The 21,361-nt window shown below is 43.9% G+C and overlaps 1 protein-coding gene across 1 annotated transcript in view; it reads left to right on the top strand.

The window, feature by feature from the left end:
* The first annotated feature begins 588 nt into the window (after positions 1 to 588).
* LOC137377942 (sodium- and chloride-dependent neutral and basic amino acid transporter B(0+)-like) overlaps positions 589 to 21,361 on the top strand; it is a 96,746-nt gene continuing 75,973 nt past the window's right edge. The window contains exons 1-3 of the mRNA XM_068048006.1: positions 589 to 670; positions 4,425 to 4,556; positions 16,204 to 16,371. Coding sequence (XP_067904107.1) covers positions 4,451 to 4,556; positions 16,204 to 16,371 — 274 coding nt within the window. The 5' untranslated portion in view covers positions 589 to 670; positions 4,425 to 4,450. The remainder of the gene's footprint in view (positions 671 to 4,424; positions 4,557 to 16,203; positions 16,372 to 21,361) is intronic.

Below are 21,361 nucleotides of genomic sequence, written 5' to 3'. Positions count from 1 at the left end.
CCAGAACATGTAAACAGAGTTACACCCCTTTTTAGCAATGTAATGGACTGGTTTCTGACTGTGGAAAAGTTATTGTCTGGTGTGCAAATAAATCATTAATCTAGAACCAGAGTCCAGGAGCACGACCAAGTTCAAAGACTTTTGGACAAAGGTGTCCTCCTCAAGGTTTACATCCAATCCCTGAACAAGTGGTAGAATCGTTCAACATTGTCCAAAAATGGAGAAGAGAGAATTGTTTTTATCTGAGCTCTCACAGACTGATCATCAAACACACCCTCCAGAAGACACGGTGAGTATTTTATCAAGACATGACAGTAATATGATGAGAGGTGCTGATGATTTGGGGATTTTGGTTGTTGTGAATTTCAGAGGCTCTCAGTGGGATTCAGGGTGTTTCCAAATTACTGATTGCTGCTAAATGGAGTGATTCTGCAGTGGGTGAAAGCTGTACTTTTTGCTTGAGTTCTAGCCTAACAAAGTCTAATATCTGAGTTGGACATTTCCTCTTTCCCCCAGGCTGCCTCTAATGAACATGTGGGTGAAAGTGATGAGAATGTGGAGCGAGGGAACTGGTCCTCGAAGACTGACTACTTGCTCTCAATAATCGGCAGTGCTGTGGGTCTGGGCAATGTCTGGAGATTCCCTTACCTGGCTTACAGAAATGGAGGAGGTACTGGAGTGAATCAAAAATACAGGGCAGAGAAAGGCAGAAATTAAAGGAAAATGTCATTGTTTTGTCAAGAATGATGACCCGGATTTTGCAGTTGTTTGCATTTGCCGTCATTACAACTCTGAAACTGATAGTAATGTCTGACATCCGCATATTCACAGTTAAATGCAGAAATCCAGAAGGGACTGTCAGTGATTCCCTGCACTTCCACAGAGTGTGCTGTTGAATTCCCCACAGAAGAGAATCTTTAGAATTCGCTGAGTTAATGAAATCTCCATTTATACGCTGTAATTTCACTGTTCAGAAGCTTCAAAATAATTACAGAGGTGTAACTGGATTTTGACAGCCTGCTAAGTCATAACTACTGTAAATTGTCAGGTAGATGTTACCTGAATCGAGGTGAGACAGAGTAACCCATCTCACATTGGGATTCTTGACCAAAATAGACCTACAGCGTACAGACTCAAGTTCTGTGATCAAGTCAGAGAGGTTATTAGGATTAACTAAGAGAGACAAAATTAATGCTTAACAGCAGCAATAGATATACAGCAGCACCCTGCCCCAGTTCTTGCTTCTGAGTTTTCTGGGGCACAGACTTCTCTACTTCTCTTGCTGTGTTTTTTTGACCGTCGACTATCTTCTCCTTCTAAGTGTGCCAACGATGTTCTGTTAATTCCTCTCTAAGTGTGTCGATGATGTTTCGTTAACTCCTAAGTGTGTCGATGATGTTTTGGCAACTCCTCTCTAGGTGTGTGGATGATGTTCTGTAACAACCTTTCTTTTATCCTTTTTGAGGGACTAGGATCTCACCATATTAGATTAGGAATTGTTTTGTGTCCTAATTAGTCCAGGTGGACATCATTGTTCGCCCCTAGTTAGTTAATGGTTCAATCTACACACTTTGCACATATTTCCTGTTTCTTCCTAATTTAGCATGCATCCTAAAGGTAACATTCTTGCTGATACCAACTATTTTTGCAATTCTGCAGTTTCACAATTATCTCATCTCGCCCCCTGCAAGGAGTGTTGAGGTCTTCAACCCATCTCTCCCATTTTACTTACACAAAGATTTAAACAGAGTATACATTTGAAATAACATTTCATAATAAAGCAAGCATTAGCTCAAAGAGACTTCAATATATTAGTGTACATCGCATATGATTGGTCCTATTAGTTTAGCTGTCCTTATGTTTCACAAACATAAAATATGTCACAGTTCATAGCCCCACAATGTGGACCCCTTCCAGCTGCACAACTTCCCCTCTCCATTTTAGTCTACGTGCAGTTCTACACACACGTCTCTCAACATGACATTTTGACATATCTCAGTGAAGATGACCATCATGCTTTGCAATCCAATCTTAATATAACTTTAAGCCTTACAGAAAAAGTATTACAAAGTTATTCATAAAGGTAAGCCATGAAAATGCTCTAAACCTTACACTACTGTTAAACAATCGCTTTGGCACTGGATAACTATGCACTGCAACAACTCACCAATGTTTCTTTGACAGCATCTTCCAATCCCATTGCCTCTACCATCTGGAAGGACAATGGCAGTAGACACATGGGAACACCACTATTTGCAAGTTCCCCTCAAAATCATGCACTGTACTGACTTGGAACCAGATTACTGTCCCTTCACTGTTGCTTGATCAAAATCCTGGAACTCCCTCCCTAACACCATTTTGTGCATATCTACATCACATGGACAGCAGTGGTTCAAGAAGGTGGCTCACCTTTACCTTCTCAAGGGCAATTAGCAATGGGCCACAAATTCTGACCTTGCCAGCGATGCTCACATCCCGTTAAAAAATAAAAAAATTGTGACACATCAGTATTTTCTATGGTAAAAATTGTTTTATTCATAATTTTTCTTTTTTTTAAGTTTATAAGTTTGTTTGTGATATTTCAGCTTTAGCTCTGTATATCCTAGTCTTTACTTCACTCTCTGTAAATTTATAAAATTGAAGGATAATCAGTGTATTTTACTCCCTGGTTTGCTGTCTGTGAGAATTCTTCATTATGATTGGTTACTTATCCTGTTCCACGCCATCACTGTTGCCAGATGCCTGTTGATGTCCTTGACATTGCTTAATCACTGACTGTAAAATCCAGGCCATTAAATTCAATGAACTAGGGAACATTTTACTGTAATGGCTAAATAATACAAGATTGATCAATGCTGATAGAAGAATCAATGAATTGAATCTCACTGCTTTAAACTGTCTAGTTATAAAATCTTTTTTCTCGTGATGTGAGTGATGTGACAAGGTGGTATTTATTACCCATCCCTTTTTGCTCTGATGGTTGTAAGAGATAACCACATAGTGTAGGACTGGAGCCATGTGTAAGTCAGACCAGGTCGGGGTGGCAGTGACCTTTACAGCTGAAAACGTTAGTGAATCAGTTGGGTTTTTACAACACTCCATTTCCTGTTATTGTTACTTTTAGTTCCAGTCTACATGTTCCCAGAGTATTTGAATTCAATTTCACGATTTGTCTTTGCGTTCTGATGAAATGTTATAGACGTGAAACATTAACTCGATTTCTCTCTCCACAGATGCTGCCAGACCTTCTGAGTGTTTCCAGCATTTTCCATTTTTATTTCAAATTTCCAGCATCCACAGTATTTTGCTTTTGTGTCTCAATTTGTCTTGATAGGACTTGAACCTGTGAGCTGTAAGTTCCTAGTCCAGTAACAGAACCACTGCACTTGAAGAGTATCTCCATCGTTAGCTAGACAACAGGAAATGATTAAAGGGATTATTCCACTAGTCCCTTCCAGAGTAAAAGCAACAAGCTTTGGAAAAATCTGGGAGTGAGATTTATATTTCGAGAAAGACAGACACTGACTATAAACCCCTTTAAATAGGTGTGTTTCTGTTTAAGAGTGAGATAGATGGCATTTTAAACCAAAATGAAGGGCACTTGGCAGGTGTACAGAACTGATGTTTTATGACTTTTGAATATCTTTTAAAGTATTAACAGTGTGGCTGTTTGTTAGACAGGGTGTAATGGGGCAGAAATGATGAGAATTTGGACGCATGACTTCATCATGTCGTTCCCATTCAGTTTGATTATGAACCCTGTAAAAGGGGCAGGTGCAGGAAGCATTGGCCAGGGTTTCCACTGGGAATTTCATTGGAGGCAAAATGTGTGGAAAACTGATGAGAATGGGTCCCACCCTGAAATCAGCTTCAGGAAATGGTCCAACACAGACACTGTTGCTTGATCTAAAAACTGTGAGGAATTTCAGGGCTGGAATGTTATTTGATGTTATGATCATATATTTATGCATTTGATATTCTGTAGTTTCAACAGTAATGATCGATCCTCCATTTCCTGGAGCAAAGCAAAGACATTTCTGCTGGGAGCACAGATTGTATTTTCACCTCCAGCACCGATCCCATGATGAATTTCCTGTAAACTACTTGACTGTGCTGAAATAGAACATTGACTTTGTGTCAGGTGTCATTTGCGGCCCTCAAGTGAAAGGAACTGGGGTCTTGGGGGTAATGTAATAAGAGAAGAGCCTGAATGTTCATTGTGGATAATTTGTTTTGTATTCAGATGCTGAGTAAACTTGCAATCTGCAGTCACACTGTTCTGTCAATGGCAACGTTTACTTTCTGTGTTGTTATAAAATTAAATGTTTAGTTGTTTAACATCCACTCCAAAACTCCATGAATAAACCTGCTCACTCTTGCATCCATACACACTATTTCAGCTTTCTTTTCACTATATTTTCCAGGTGCGTTTCTTATTCCCTACACACTCATGCTGGCACTCGTTGGAATCCCGATGTTTTTCTTGGAATCTTCCTTTGGACAGTTTGCCAGCCTCGGACCTGTGGCAGTCTGGAAAGCCGTGCCAATGCTACAAGGTTAATGTTTATTCAGCAACACAAGCTCAACAATGATTTAAATGAGATATAGGGGGTAATTTTGTCTCTGGGTGATAGAGGAGTGATATCTAAATGTTGGCTGAATTAGTATTGCTCATTTTACACTCACACAAAGTAAAAATTACTCCTGTAGTGTTATTTCATATGAATATTCTGGGTGTACTTTCCTTATCAGCCAGACTTGCTGAAGTACTGTTTGCATTCTGATCTATTGTACACTTTACAAAGACAGATACAGACAATGAAAATATAGCGAGTGAAATATTTTCTTTCCTTGTTACAAATGTAATTAGATATTGGACCCAATACCTGGAGAACTGTCTATCATTCAATTATTAACATTAATGTTAGTTTCATGTTTCATTTTTTTCCAGAAGAGATGTTGAGTTGTTCAGATTGTGTTAGTTTCATTCATTTCATTCAGACACAACAACTGGGGTCTCATCAGGTCATTGAAAGGGATTTAAGAATAGGAATAAAGAAATTGCATTGATATAAAGTAGAGGAGGGATTTCAATATCTCCTCGTGCAGTAGTGTGCATCTGGAATGAGAAAAATAGTGAAAAATTAATACAAATTAAGATAGTTTTCAGGGAAAGGAGAGCTGGTCTGCTGCTTCGAATTAAATAAAAAGAAGTCACAAGTGTAGATCAAAAATAAGGGTTCGCCCATTTAAGACAGAGATGAGGAGATTTTTTTTCTCTCATAGGGTTTTGAGTCTTTGGAACTCGGTTCCACAAAAGGCTGTGGAAGCAGAGTCTTTGAATATTTTTAAGATGCAGGTAGATAGATTCTTGATAAGCAAGGGGGTGAAAGGTTATTGGGGGTAGGCAGGAATGTGGAGTGAGTTTACAAGCAGATCAACGATGATCTTGTTGAATGGCGGAGCAGGCTCGAGGGGCCGAGTGGCCTACTCCTGCTCCTAATTCGTACGTTTGCATGCTCTTATGTAACAGTGCAGCAGTCCCCAGTGACAGGGAGGGCTCTAGAATGGTGCCTGTGTCCTCAGACTAAGGAGGAAAACATTAGACAAGGATCCTGTCACTGATTGCCAAATCCTGCTAAAACGTACACGTGTGGGTTATGAACATTGAGTGACGATAGCACTGCATCCAGCTGGAATGTTCCTCCCAGTTAATGCTTATTGATGTTCACTGTTCAAGCTATTGAGTGAAGGATGTCCACTCAACAGGAGACCAGAAAGTGAGCAGCATGTGTGGGAACAAAGCACAGATCGAGTTAGACCTTTAGGGAAATGGTGGAGGAGTTAACACCTGTAATAAATCCATCCCTGACACCTTATGGGCGGTGATGAGATTTTTCAATGAGCTGATCAAACCAAGCACATATTAGGACAATGACAATACTCGAGTGATATTTATAAGAACAGAACAATATTACTCAGTGCTGTTCTTGAGTAGAATCTTAACCCAATCAGAATTCTCTTCTCCTCTGTAGCTTTACCTCAGCTACTGACCTCTTAAAATCACCCTTAATTATACTCAAGATCAGGGAATATAAGGTTTATTGGTTACTGCCAGCTTGATGAGTTTAGACTGGAAGGAGACAAAGTCAAACAGTTATGAGCATCTTATCTCAGCAAGCTAAAGTCCTTAAGAGCCAGGACATTGTCCAGACCTTCAGTGACCATTATAGGTGTTGGAGAAATCCAGATTATGCCCAATTGTTGAACAAATTCTCCGGACTCAGACGTTGAGAATAAACACTTTATTGCATGATATCATGGGGCGCACGCCTTTCCTAAAAGCGGTCCAGTGCTACTCCAAAGAGCTACAGATCGCCGTGGACTTATATAGTATAAAAGATGCCGAACAGTTTCACAATTAGATAAACACCCATAAGATGGTCACAAGACTGCCTACGTGACGGTGCACCATGCAGAGTCCATTATGAGTAAAGCGTTAGGTTAGACAATAACAAACTATAGTTCCTTAATTCAATGCCCACTCCAGACCTCAATCTGGCCGTATATCTGATTGTGGTTAGCTGCACTGTCTACATTTTATGACCATTGGTTAGATTAGCTACAAGCTGTGTCCTGTTTTTCTGCTTCTACAAAGTTACGTAACAATTAGCAAAGAACAGCAAAAACTTCTCCCACAATAGGCTAGTCGACCATGAGCAGTTTATCTCAACAAAGCCTTCTTACTAACTTCTTTTCTCGGTGTTCCCCAGGACAACAGTACTTACACTCATCACAGGTTATTTCATCATTTTAATTTCAACTTTTCCATTGACAGGCAGCATTATTAAACTTATCGGTACACCTTAGCATCAGGGCTTTTGCTCAAAATTTTTTTATTCGTTCATGGGATGTGGGCATCGCTAGCTAGGCCAACATTTAATGCTCATCCCTAATTGCCCTTGAGAAGGTTGTGGTGAATTCTTGCAACACTGCAGTCCAGTGGGGTCGTTAGACCCATAGTGCTGTTTGTAAGGGAGTTCCAGGATTTTGACCAGGCGACAATGAAGGAACAGCGATATCATTCAAAGTCAGGATGGTGTGTGGCTTGGAGGGGAATTTGCAGGTGGTCATGTTCCCATGCGACTGCTGCCCTTGTCCTTCAATGTGACAGAGGTCAGAGGTTTGGAAGGTGCTGTCTAAGGAGCCTTGGTGCATTGCTGCAGTGCATCTTGTAGATGGTACACACTGCTGCCACTGTGTGTCGTTGGTGGAAGGAGAGAATGTTCGTGGATGGGGTGGCAATCAAGCGGACTGCTTTCTCCTGGATGGTGTTGAGCTTCATGAGTGTTGTTGAACTGCACCCATCCAGGCAAGTGGAGAGTATTCCATCACACTCCTGATATGTGCCTTGTAGATAGTGGACAGGCTTTGGGGAGTCAGGAGTTGAGTTACTCGCCGCAGGATTCCTAGCCTCTGACCTGCTCTTGTAGTCATGGTATTTATATGGCTACTCCAGTTCAGTTTCTGGTCAATGGTAATCCCTGGGATGTTGATAGTGGGGCATTCAGCAATCGTAATGCCATTGAATGTCAAGGGGAGATTCTCTCTTGTTGGTCAATCCCTGGCACTTGTGTTGCACGAATGTTACTTGCCACTTATCAACTCAAGCCTGGATATTGTCCAGGTCTTGCTGCATTTCTGCACAGACTGCTTCAGTATCTGAGGAGTCACAAATGGTGCTGAACATTGTGCAATCATCAGCGAACATCCCCACTTCTGACCGAATGATTGAAGGAAGGTCATTGATGAAGCAGCTGAAGATGGTTGGACCTCGGACACTATCCTGAGGAACTCCAGCAGTGATGTCCTGGAGATGAGATGATTGACCTCCTACAACCACAACCATCTTCCTTTGTACTGGGTATGACTCCAACCAGCGGAGAGCTTTCCCCCTGATTCCCATTGACTCCAGATTTGCTAGGCCTCCTTGATGCCATATTTGGTCAAGTGCTGCCTTGATGTCAAGGGCAGTCACTCTCACCTCACCTCTTGAGTTCAGATCTTTGGTCCATGTTTGAATCAATGAGGTCAGGAGCTGAGTGGTCCTGGCAGAACCCAAACTGAGCATCACTGAGCAAGCTATTGCTAAGCCAGTGCCGCTTAATAGCACTTACCTTCCGGGAGCGGAGATGAGCGGAGCGGACCTGCATGGAGAACGCCGGGAGCGGAGCCTATAAATCAACCCTGAGGATCGAGGCCCAGTCTCTTACCTTCCGGGAGTGGAGAGGAGAGCAGTCAAAACTCTTTCAGCATGCCGGAGTTTTGAAAAAAAAGGCAAACAGTGATGTCAGAGGAGAGCTGCAAGGTGATTGGTTGGTGAGCAGCAGCTGTTACAATATCTTAAAAAAACTAAGGGGTAAGTTTTTTTTGTGGAAAAAGAACTCTGGTGATAAGGTGAGTAATACTAAAGTTTTTTAAGGACTTTAGATTGGAATGGGTAGAACAAGGCCTCTCGTGTAATTAGTATTTTTTAATTAAGGGAGTAACTAATTAACCTAAGGGTAAGTCATGGCAGGAGAGCTCAGCCCCGTGATTTGCTCCTCCTGTGCTATGTGTGCAGGAAGTGTATCCAGCTGCAGCTACTGGCTACCCATATTACGGAGCTGGAGCTGCGGGTGGATTCACTGTGGAGCATCCGCGATGCTGAGGAAATCGTGGATAGCACATTTAGTGAGGTGGTCACACTGCAGGTCATAGTTGCACAGGCAGAAAAGAGATGGGTGACCACCAGACTGAGTAGTAGGCGCAGGCAGGTAGTGCAGGAGTCCCCTGAGGCCATCCCCCTCTCAAACAGAGATACAGCTTTGGATACTGTTGGGGGGAATGACCTCCCAGGGGAAAGCAGCAACAGCCAAGTCCGTGGCACCACGGAGGGCTCTGCTGCACAGCAGTGGAGAAAAAGGGTTGAAAGAGCTGTAGTGATAGGGGATTCTATCGTAAGGGGTGCAGATAGGCGTTTCTGTGGACACAAACGAGACTCCAGGATGGTATGTGGCCTCCCTGGTGCGAGGGTCAAGGATGTCTCGGAGCAGCTGCAGGACATTCTGAAAGGGGAGGGTGAGCAGCCAGAGGTCGTGGTCCATATTGGTACTAACGACATAGGCAGGAAGAGAGATGAGGTCCTGCAAAGTGAATATAGGGAGTTAGGCAGAAGGTTAAAAAGCAGGACCTCCAGGGCTGTAATCTCAGGATTACTCCCTGTGCCACGTGCTAGTGAGGATAGGAATAGGAGGATTAGGCAAATGAATACGTGGCTGAAGAGTTGGTGTAGGCGGGAGGGCTTCAGCTACTTGGATCATTGGGATCTCTTCTGGTGTAGAGGTGACCTGTGCACGAAGGACGGGTTGCATCTAAACTGGAGGGGGACCAATATCCTTGCAGGGAGGTTTGCTAATTCTACTCGGGAGGGTTTAAACTAGTCTTGCAGGGGGGTGGGACCCAAAGTAGTCGTCTCTCAGATGAGATAGTTGAGGCAAACGTAGAGCTTAAAGCAAGCAAGTCCAGTAGGCAGGCCATGCAGGGGCAGGACAGAGAGCGTGGAAAGTCTGGAAGGCTAAACTGCATTTACTTTAATGCAAGAAGCCTTACAGGTAAGGCAGATGAACTCAGAGCATAGATCGGTACATGGGATTGTGATATTATAGCTATTACGGAAACATGGTTGACGGATGGGCATGACTGGCAGCTTAATGTTCCGGGGTACCAATCCTTCCGGCGTGACAGAGGTGGAGGTAAGAGAGAAGGGGGTGTTGCACTATTGATTAGGGAGGACATCACGACAGTACTTAGAGAGGATATCCCGGGGGGAATGTCCAGCGAGGCCATATGAGTAGAACTTAGAAATAAGAAAGAGGTGATCACTTTGATGAGATTATACTATAGGCCCCCCAATAGTCAGGGGGAAGTGGAGGAGCATATATGGAGGGAAATCACAGATAGGTGTAGGAATTATAGGGTTGTAATAGTAGGTGATTTTAACTTCCCTAATATTGACTGGGACTGCCTTAGTGCTAAGGGATCAGATGGGGAAGAATTTGTTAAGTGTGTCCAGGATAGTTTTCTGAAGCAGTATGTGGATGGCCCTACTAGAGAAGGGGCTACATTCGACCTCCTCTTAGGAAATGAGGATGGGCAGGTGGTTGATGTGTCAGTGGGGGAGCACTTTCCGACCAGTGACCATAACTCTATTAGCTTCAAGATAGTTATGGAAAAGGATAGGACTGGTCCTCAGGTTGAAGTCCTAATTTGGGAGAAGGCTAATTTCGATGGCATCAGACAGGAACTCTCAAAAGTTGAATGGGAGAGGCTGTTTACAGGTAAAGGGACGTCTGGCAAGTGGGAGGCTTTTAAAAGTGAGATAGGAAGAGTTCAGGGCCGGCATGTTCCTGTTAGATGGAAGGGCAAGGCTGGCAAGTTTAGGAAACCTTGGTTAACGAGGGATATTGAGGGTCTGGTCAGGACAAAGAAGGAGGCATATGTCAGGTATAGGCAACTGGGATCGAGCGAGTCCCTCGAGGAGTATAGGAGATGTAGGACTACACTTAAGATGGAAATTAGGAGGGTGAAAAGGGGCCATGAGATTTCCCTGGCAGATGAGATAAAGGAGAATCCTGAAAGATTCGATAAGTATATTAAGAGTAAAAGGGTAGCTAGGGAGAGAGTAGGTTCCCTTTAGGATCAGTTTGCAATCTATGTGTGGAGCCACGGGAAATGGGTGAGGTCTTAGATGAATATTTCTCGTCTGTATTTACCGTGGAGAAGGTCATGGAAGCTAATGAGTTCAAGGGAGGGAACAGCGATATCCTGGAGCATATCAGCAGGACAAAGGAGGAGGTGTTGGAGGTTTCGAAGCGCATTAAGGTGGATAAATCCCGAGGGCCTGAGCAGGTGTATCATAGGATGCTATGGGAAGCAAGGGAGGAGATCGCTGGGGCCCTGGCAGAGATTTTTGTATCATCGTTAGCCATGGATGAGGTACCGAAAGACTGGAGGATAGCTGATGTTTGCCTTTATTTAAGAAGGGCAGCAAGGATAAGCCAGGGAACGACAGGCTGGTGAGCCTTACATCAGTGGTGGGAAAGTTATTGGAAGGGATTCTGAGAGACAGGATTTATATGCATTTGGAAAGGCAGAGTCTGATTAGGAATAGTCAGCATAGCTTTGTGCGTGGGAAATCATGTCTCACGAATTTGATTGAGTTTGTTGAGGAGGTGACCAAGAGGATTGACGAGGGCAGGATGATGGACGTTGTCTACATGGACATTAGCAAGGCCTTTGACAAAGTCCCGCATGTTAGGCTGGTCCAGAAGGTTCAAACACATGGGATCCAGGGTGAGCTAGCAAATTGGATGCAAAATTGGCTTGGTGATAGGAGGCAGAGGGTGGTAGTGGAGGGTTGTTTTTCAAATTGAAGGCCGGTGACCAGTGGTGTGCCGCAGGGATCAGTGCTGGGCCCTCTGTTGTTTGTCATATATGTTAATATATAGAGGGGGTGGGATAGTGGTAATGTCACTGGACTAATAATCCAGAGGCTCAGGCTAATGCTCTGGGGACATGGGTTCGAATCCCACCATGGCAGATGGTGAAATTTGAATACAATTAATAAAAAATCTGGAATTAAAAGCGAATCTAATGGTGACCATGAAACCATTGTCAATTGTTGTAAAAACCCATCTGGTTCACTAATGCCCTTTAGGGAAGAAAATCTGCCATCCTTACCTGGTCTGGCCTTTATGTGACTGCAGTCCCACAGCAATGTGGTTGACTCTTAAATGCCCTCTGAAATGGCGTAGCAAGCCGCTCAGTTCAAGGGCAATTAGGGATGGGCAATAAATGCTGGCCTAGCCAGCGACGCCCACATCCCATGAATGAATTAAAAAAAATAATGACTTGGATGTGACTGTAAGATGCATGATTAGTAAGTTTGCAGATGACACCAAAATTGATGGTATAGTGGACAGTGAAGAAGGTTGTCTAAGGTTACAACAGGATATCGATCTACTGGGAAAGGGAGTGGCAAATGGAATTTAACGCAGACAAGTATGAAGTGATGCATTTTGGGAAGTTAAACCAGGGAAGGACATACACAGTGAATGGCAGGGCCCTGGGGAGTGTTCTTGAGCAGAGAGACCTTGGCGTGCAAGTACATAGTTCCTTGAAAGTGGCAACACAGGTAGACAGGGTGGTGAAGAAGACGTATGGCATGCTTGCCTTCATCGGCCGAGGCATTGAGTACAAGCGTTGGGATGTCATGTTACAGTTGTGCATAACGTTGGTTAGGCCGCATTTGGAGTACTGTGTGCAGTTCTGGTCGCCGCACTACAGGAAAGATTAAGCTAGAGAGGGTGCAGAAAAGATTCACAAGGATGCTGCCTGATTTGGAGGACTTGAGCTTTGAAGAGAGATTGGATAGGCTGGGTCTGTTTTCCCTGGAGCGAAGGAGGCTGAGAGGGGACATGATAGAGGTATATAAAATTATGAGAGGCGTAGATAGCCAGAGTCTGTTTCCCATGGTAGGGTGACTAAAACTAGAGGGCATAGATTTAAGGTGAGAGGAAGGAGGTTTAAAGGGGATCAAAGGGGTAAATTTTTCACACAAAGAATAGTGGGTATCTGGAATGAGCTGCCTGAGGAGGTGGTGGAGACAGCAACAGTAGTGACATTTAAGAGGCATCTGGACAGGTACTTGAATGAGCAAGGCATCGAGGGATATGGAATTAATGAAGGCAGGTGGGATTAGTATAGACAGGCATTATGGTTGGCATGGACACGGTGGGCCGAAGAGCCTGTTTCTGTGCTGTATGACTCTATGACTCTATGACACTGTCAACAACACCTTCATCACTTTACTGGTGATCGAGAGTTGACTGGTGGGGCGGTAATTGACCAGGTTGCATTTGTCCTGCTTTTTGTGTACTGGACATACCTGGACAATTTTCCATCTTGCTGGGTAGATGTCAGTGTTGTAGTTGTACTGGAACAGCTTGGCTAGGGGCATGGCAAGTTCTGGAGCACAGGTCTTCAGTACTATTGCCGGAACGTGGTCAGGGCCCGTAGCCTTTGATGTATCTAATGCCTTCAATCATTTCTTGATAACATGCGGCGTGAATTGAATTGGCTGAACACTGGCATCTGTGATGCTGGGGACTTCAGGAGGAGGCCGAGATGGATCGTTCACTTAGCGCTTCTGGCTGAAGATTGTTCCTTGACCTGTCCATTCTTATACACTCAACTTCTGAAATTTATTTTATTCTAGGCTTTATTTTCTTCTTTCATTTGAGTATTAAAATAAGAAGAACCTTAGCTTTACACTTCATTATTTTCACTTGCACAGGGAAGGGAGTGGTAACATAATAGTCATGTTACTGGATTAATAATTCAAAGCCCAGACTAATACTCTAGAGACATGAGCTCAAATCCCACTATAGCAGCTGGGGGAATTTAAATTTTAATTAATAAAAAATCTGGAATGAAATGTTCGTCTCCTTAATAATGATCATGAAACTATAGATTGTTGTAAACACCCAATTGGGTCGCGAAGGTCCTTCAGGGGAGGAAATCTGCCTTCCTTACCTGGCCTGGCCTACACGTGACTCCAGACCCACAGCAATGTGGTTGTCTCATAATTGCCCTCTGAAATGGCCGAGCGAGGCACTCAGTTTCATGAGAAATTGGGGTTGGACAATAGATGCTGGCCTTGTCAGTGACACTCACGCGCCAAGAACAAATAAAAAGAAACACCAGTGGCATTGCTCACACTGTCAGGTGTTGAAATGTTTTATCAGGAGGGAGATGTTACAACATGGAGCATTCACTGTATTATTCTGCTGCACAGAGTTGTGTTTATATTGGTCTTTGATGTCGCATGGGTTAAATGCTGTTAATAGGTACATTCTGAGGTCAATTAGAGAATAATTGTTTCTCTGTAGATTGCACCTGTTGTGAAGCAAATAATTGGCTCTCTCTTTCTGATCTTTATATCGTATATTATCGATATAGTTTAGATAACTAGGCATATCTAAACATGAGGTGTCAGTCTGGTGAAGCCACAACACAGGACTACTTGCATGCCAAGCAACCGAAGCAGCATGTGATAGACAGGGCTAAGTGATCCCACTACCAACAGATCAGATCTAAGCTCTGCAGTCATGCCACATCCAGTCATGAATGGTGGTGAACAATTAAACAACTGACTGGAGGAGGAGGCTCCACAAATATCGCCATCCTCAATGATGGGGGAGTCAGCACATTAGCGCTAAAGACAAGGCTGAAACATTTGCATCCATCTTCAGCCAGAAGTGCCAAGTGGGTGATCCATCCCAGCTTTCTCCTGAGCTCCCCAGTATCACAGATGCCAGTGTTCAGCCAATCCAATTCACTTCGCATGATATCAAGAAACGGCTGAAGGCACTGAATACTGCAAAGGCTATGGGCCCTGAAAACATTCCAGCAATAGTACTGAAGACCTGTGCTCCAGAACTAACCATGCCCCGAGTCAAGCTGCTCCAATACAGCTACAACACTGGCATCTACACAGCAGTGTGGAAAATTTCCCAAGTATGTTCTATGCACATAAGGCTGGACAAATCCAACCTGGCCAATTACTGCCCTATCAGTCTGCTCTCAATAATCAGAATGTGATGGAAGGGGTTGTCGACAGTGCTATCAAGCAGCAGTTGCTCAGCAATAACCTGCTCAGTGACGCTCAGTTTGTGTTCCGCCAGGCCCAGTCAGCTCCTGACCTCATTGCAGCCTTGGTCAAAACATGGACAAAAGTGCTGAATTGCAGAGGTGTGGTGAGAGTGACTGCCCTTAACATCAAGGTAGCATTTGACCAATGATGGCATCAAGGGGCCCTCTCACAACTGGAGTTAATCGGAATAAGGGGGGAAACTCTCTGCTGGTTTGAGTCATACCCAGTGCAAAGGAAGATGGCTATGGTTGTTGGAGGTCGAGCATCTCAGTCCCAGGACCTCACTGCAGGAGTCTTTCAGGGTAATATGTTCAGCCCAACCATCTTCAGCTGCTGCATTAATGATTTTCCCTCCATCATAAGGTCAGAGTGGGGTTGTTTGCTGATGATTGCACAATGTTCAGCACTATTTGCAACACCTCAGATACTGAAGCAGCCCATGTCCATATGTAGCAAGACTTGGACAATGTCCAGGCTTGGGATGATAAGTGGCAAGTAACATTCACGCTACACAAGTGCCAGGCAATGGCCATCTCCAACAAGCAAAACTCTAACCCTCTCACCTTGATGTTTGATGGCATTACCATTGCTGAATCCCCCACTATTAACATCCAGGGGATTACCAATGACCAGAAACTGAACTGGACTGGCCACATAAATGTTGTGGCTACAAGAGCAGGTCAGAGGCTTAGAATTCTGGGACAAGTAGCTCACCTCCTGACTTCCCAAAGCCTGTCCACCATCTACAAGATACAAGTCAGGAGTTTGATGGAAAACTCTCCACTTTTGCCTGGATGGGAGCAGCTCCAACAACACTCAAGAAGCTCGACACCATCCAGGACAAAGCAGCCCGCTTGATTGGCACCTCCAACATTCACTCTGACTACCACCGGCATACAGTGACAGCAGTGTGTACCATCTACAAGATGCATTTCAGCAACGCACCAAGGTTCTTTCGACAGCACCTTCTAAACCCACGGCATCTACCTCTTAGAAGGACAAGGGCAGCAGATGTATGGGAACACCACCACCTGCAAGTTCCCTTCCAAGCCACACACAATCCTTACTTGGAACTATATCGCCATTCCTTCACTGTCGCTGCGTCAAAATCCTGGAACTCCCTTCCTAACAGCACTGTTGGTGTACCTGCACCCCAAGGACTGTAGTGGTTCAAGGCAGCAGCTCACCGCCACCTTCTCAAGGGCAATTAGGGATGGGCAATAAATACTGGCTCAGCCAGCAATGCCCACATCCCACGAATGAATAAAAACACAACAAAATTGTGACATCTAAAGTAAGATTGACTCAAAACTTACATATACAAAAACATGAGCTTCTTCCTTTGTATTGAAATAGCTGGGAATAAATTGCAGCTGAATTTATGTAAAAGGATTTGTTCAAAATAAACAGTTTTGTATCTAACCTTCTGTTCCTTGTTCCTTTTTAAGGTGTGGGGATTACGATAATCCTTGTGATTTCAATTGCCCATATTTCCTACTCTTGCATCATCAGCTACAGTCTGTACTACTTGTTCGCTTCCTTCCAATCCCCCCTGCCGTGGGCAGACTGCTTCAGCTGGTGGGGTGCAGATGAAACCTGCAGCAGGATTCCCAAAGGTAATGTGTTAATTTCTATTGGGTAAAGTATAAACACTGATGATTCACATTTCATTCTGTCAGTCTGAATGAGAGAGAAAAGTTGACAATAGTTCCAGTGACCATCTTCATTGTGATCATACAGCAGAAATGCTTGGATAGAAATCAGCAACAGGAATCATGTTACTGAGTCACTGGAATTGCAGGATAATCAGTGATAACTGTTTATGAACAAGAGAAATACTTTAAGGAAACTAGTTGATCTTCGATGGACTTGTTCTTTCTTCCTGTAACTGTGTCTCTACTGGCAATATATTCTCAAATTCTTTCTGTTTTACTCACTCAGTCTTTCTATTTCCCTTCCACTCATCTGATCCCAAGGGTTAAATTTGAGATTGCTGATATATGTGCACTCTCTCCAGTGTCAGTATTTCATGCACAAATATTGGGCCTTGGAATTCCTCATCATGAAGCCTGTGCAGTTGCCCACAGATAAGTACTTATTCTCCATAACCGTGGTCATCAGGCATGTTAGCGGCTGAAGTGTGCAGCAGGGTCAAGAGGTCGGTCAGGAGGGATCGAGGCTCACAGTGCTGAAGGTTGGGTCTGGGGTTGGGGAAGAAGATCAAAGTTTGGAACCAGGGCCTGGATGTAAAGATTGTAGATTTCAGGAATGGGAGTGGTGACGATTGTAATGACAAATTCCTTTTTTAACACAAGATATTTTGAATTGGTTTTCTCTGAAGTAGCTAGCTCTAGCATACCAGGACCTGAATCAGGTGACAGGCCCCTTGTTTGAATACACAAATGGCCTTTTGCCTGCTTCAGGCATGGGTAAAGGACATGTCTTGTTTGTCATTACACAGTATGGTAGGAGGTACACTTCTGGTTGGAAGTGCATGCACATTTGCTGCCCTTTGTTTTGGAGTCTTAGCAGACTGTGTAGAACCAGGATAAATGGACAGATTGGAGCCAAATTTAATCCCTGCCATCTTTTTATCTCCATATTTCTGCATTTATATATCCTATATTTTCTCTTATCTGTGTACCTCTGTGTCTGCCCAGGAATTTTTTCTCATTCTTTCTTTCTTAGAATCATGGAACGGTTACTGTACAGGAGGCCATTTGGCCCATCGAGTCTATGCCAGCTCTTTGCAAGAAGAATTCAGCAAGTCCCACTCCGTCGCCTTTTGCCCGTAACCCTGCACATTGTATTCTTATTTCAGGTGCTTATCCAATTTCCTTTCGTTAGCCACAATTTAATCTGCCTCCACCACCCTCTAAGACAAGGCATTCCAGATTCTAACCACTCACTGCAAATATTTTTTTTTTCTCATGTCACCTTTGGTTCTTGGTCAATCACCTTAAATCAGTGTCCTCTAGTTCTTGATCCTTCCACCAATGGGAACAGTTTCTCTCTCTCTTCTCCATCTGGACCCCTCATGATTTTGACACCTCCATCAAATCTCCTCTTAACCTTATCTTTTCTAGGAGAACAACATCAGCTTCTCCAATTGATCCTCGTAACTGAAATAGGAATTAAAAAGATAGGATTTGCCCATCAGAGTGATCTAAGATGTGCGTGCCAACATAGATTCACAAGTTTAGAAAAGCCTTGAAAATGTAACAATGTGGTATCTGAATATCTGTGTGAGGGACTGGGAGCAGGGGCCTGGTCTAAGTGGAACAGGGAGCCTGCAGGCTGGGCAATGATTGGAGGGAGCAGCGAGGCAGGGCTTTGACCCCAGGGTGGGAGTTGAACTGGGAGCTCAGTGATTGGTCTCTGTTTACTGTGTGAGCAATAATATATGAACATTCAAATGGTCAGCATAGACCAATGAGATCGGTGTGATACAAAGGACAAACACGGAGAAAATTCTTTTCTCAATTGCCTAAATTGTTTGTGCTCCACAATGCTGATTTTTTGTAAACTCCAAAATTTGTGTGTGTGGCACTTTTTCTTAAAGCGCTAATTCTACTGACTTTAGTGCTAACTGGAAAAGGCTGATGTGGCGGAAGAGGAGGAGAGTTTCTGTACCCAGAAACCAGGATGTGCAGAGGCCTGGTATGCTGTTTGAGAAGGGGACAGGTGTTGCAGCCAAGTCACAAGCTGCTCTCTGACAGTCCTGCCTTCTTGAGGTCTCCTTCAGATGTGCTGTATCCCTTCACTCCAGCTTCTACAGCACAGGACCTTCTGCCTGTATCAGCTGCTGTCCTGCAATGTCGAGATTCAGACTCCCGGTTATGGTGAAGTTGCTCCGAGCACAGCACAATCTAATAATCCTCAATGCTGTCTCTGGAGACTGTTGAAGTATACACTCCCAGACTTGACCAGGCATCTGACATGGCTCTTCAGCATCCTGATGATTCTCTCAGTGACCTGTCTGGAGAGCCCATGCACCTAGTCGTATCTCCTTCACCTTGGTCTGTGGGATATGAGGAAGCATCACCAGCCATGGCAGTGAGGGAGAACTCATCACCAATTATCCTCTCATCAACTGGTTCCCTAGCCCTGGGTATGTGGCTATTACTGAATTGTACTCAGTGAAAACATCATACAGGACAGTGTGTGCTGTGTTTTCCCATGCAGGATGTGCAGTTGTGTATCACAGACTATCTGCACATTGAGGGAGTGGTAGTGCTTTTGGTTAATGTAGCTTTGTGCGTTCTGAAAGGGAGCTTCAGTGCCACATGTGTTCTCTCAATCCCTCCAGTCTGGGGAAGTCTGTATTTCTATAACTCAGAACCCTCATCGTTTGCTCCACCACAGATATTCTAAATTTAATGAACCCCCAGCCGGACAGAGCAGGGTGTTAGTGATCTGTCAAATGCTGTCCTCACTTCCCCTTGACTAATCGACGCAGGTTGCTTTATGGATGTCTGGAAGGATCCAGACTTTGTTCAGGGCTGTGATCACTGTCACTTCCACTGTGAGGGCTCGACAGGACAAGGACTGAGGCTTCAAACCATCATAGAGCAGGTCACACAGTTGGTTGATGGTCTCCTTTGTGAATGAATAACAGCACAAAGTCAGGTTCTCCAACATCTCCAGGAATGCCAGTCGAGGTCTGCCCACTGTCTGGGAGGAGTATCTGTAAATGTGATAAACTCTCCTCCTGTGTTGCTTCACTCGTTGGACCTCCTGTCTCTGGTTCTGTTCCACCTCTTCCTCCAATAAAGCAAAATGCAGGGCTACAGGCCCAGAGTGAGCTGTCTTTATCCATTTACTCAAGAATAGACTTTATAATGGTGTCCTGCAGCAGCTTGGTGATGGTGTCAATTCTCTTCCTGATCAGCTGATCTGTGCTTCTTCAGGTGAACACAGGGTCCCGAGACACCTGAGAAACTCCACACAATGTTAAGAGACAAGTCCCAAACAGGCACAATTGGATGGTAATTGCATCTGAGAGCTGGGGCATGGCCAGGTTTGTGGGCAGAGATTTGTTCAGATACAGCGTTTGATGGATGGAAGAAAAGGATTGAACAGATTTTGTTAGATAGTATTATCGCACACAACTGCTTTATGTACATTATTTTGCTTTCATTTGAGCCACATAATGTATTCTCTCCCAGATTACATGTCTCTGGACGCAAATGGGGAGGAAACGTGAGGCCAAAAAATATAAAGTTAGAATCCTGAAACAGTTAACATTGTGTCACATGGTACACAGAGACATGAAGAAAAGGTTGTTGTGTAAGATTTGATCAAAGGTCACAGATTACCCAAAAGGTTCAAGGAGTTACAAGTGGTTTACTGAGAAGTGACAAAGTGTTACGGCCAGGTGAGGGGTTGGGGCAGGGTAGTGGTTTCAGACTCCCCTTTCATCCCTTCTGTGGTTTGACCACAACAGGATGTATATTTTTTTAACACAGTGATTGAACTTAACACCTCAGTGAGTGCTTGCTTCTGTTCCTCCAATATAATTGCCAAAGAACCAATCAGACAGGTTTTCTTGAGTTTAAACAAGAAAGATGTACGTTTATTACTCTTAACACTCTAAATCGGTTAAAATTACTAAAATACGCTATACATTCATGCACACATTCACACAAGAGCCACACACACACACACATGAATAGATTAGAGGGGGAAAACAGATTTGGTGGTTGGAGTAGAGACCGGAATAAATGGAATTTAAATCCGTTATATCAGTCCCAGAGTCCTCAGCTGAAATTGTAATCCTGACGTGATGGGCCACGTGCACAGTTGCGGGTTTGCTTCTCAGGCTCTGGAAGGCAGAAGAAGAGGTTTGATACTTGTCCCCTAGTTGTTGGCTGTGGTAGTCTGTCGGCTTGAGGTTTTACCGGTTGCAGCTGGATCTTCTCTGGATCTTTCCTGGAGAGAGAGAGAGAGAGAGAGATGCTCTTAGATGGCTTTTCAGTTACTACCGTCTGCTTTCTGTCTAACAAAGCTCACAGTCTCTCCAGAGTGGCACATGCAGTCACATGGCATGACCAAAACCTCTTTGTGGTTTTAATGAGGTCCTTCTGGAATCTTCTCTGAGATTCAAGGCTCTATGCCTCAAGCTGTCCAGTCACACTTGGTGGGGTTTGGCTCTTTCAATGTCAATCAGTATCAATGGCCCCTGACAACTGTGTTGATAAGGCCATTTCAGGTAATTTAATCAGAGAGCACCCCATTGTTCTGGCTAGGTTGAGGCAGTTGTGTTGTCTCCAGTCTAATCTTTTGGTGTTTCAAATATAAGCTGCCATCTTGGCTACCAGTTTACTTTTTTATAAAAGTTATTTGTAATAATTTCCAATAAGAGTCTGAGGCAAGGTTCCAACTGATGAAATTAATATTTCCCATTTGGCATGTCGGGTTTTCATGACACAAAGCAATAGCTCAAATACAACACATAATCAGAATAAGTTGATATATGACCCTGAAGAGGTGAGGACAGTTTACCAGTCCAGGATTGGATGGACAGATGATGAGAAGAACAGTCTGATCTTTGTAGCCTGTGGTGATGATCTCTTCTTCTTCCATTGTCTCTCCCGCTGGCTGAGA

This window comes from Heterodontus francisci, chromosome 15 (genome assembly GCF_036365525.1).
Source record: "Heterodontus francisci isolate sHetFra1 chromosome 15, sHetFra1.hap1, whole genome shotgun sequence".
Lineage (NCBI taxonomy): Eukaryota > Metazoa > Chordata > Chondrichthyes > Heterodontiformes > Heterodontidae > Heterodontus > Heterodontus francisci.
Note: the sequence above shows the minus strand (reverse complement) of the source record. Positions and strands in the feature narration are given on the sequence as shown.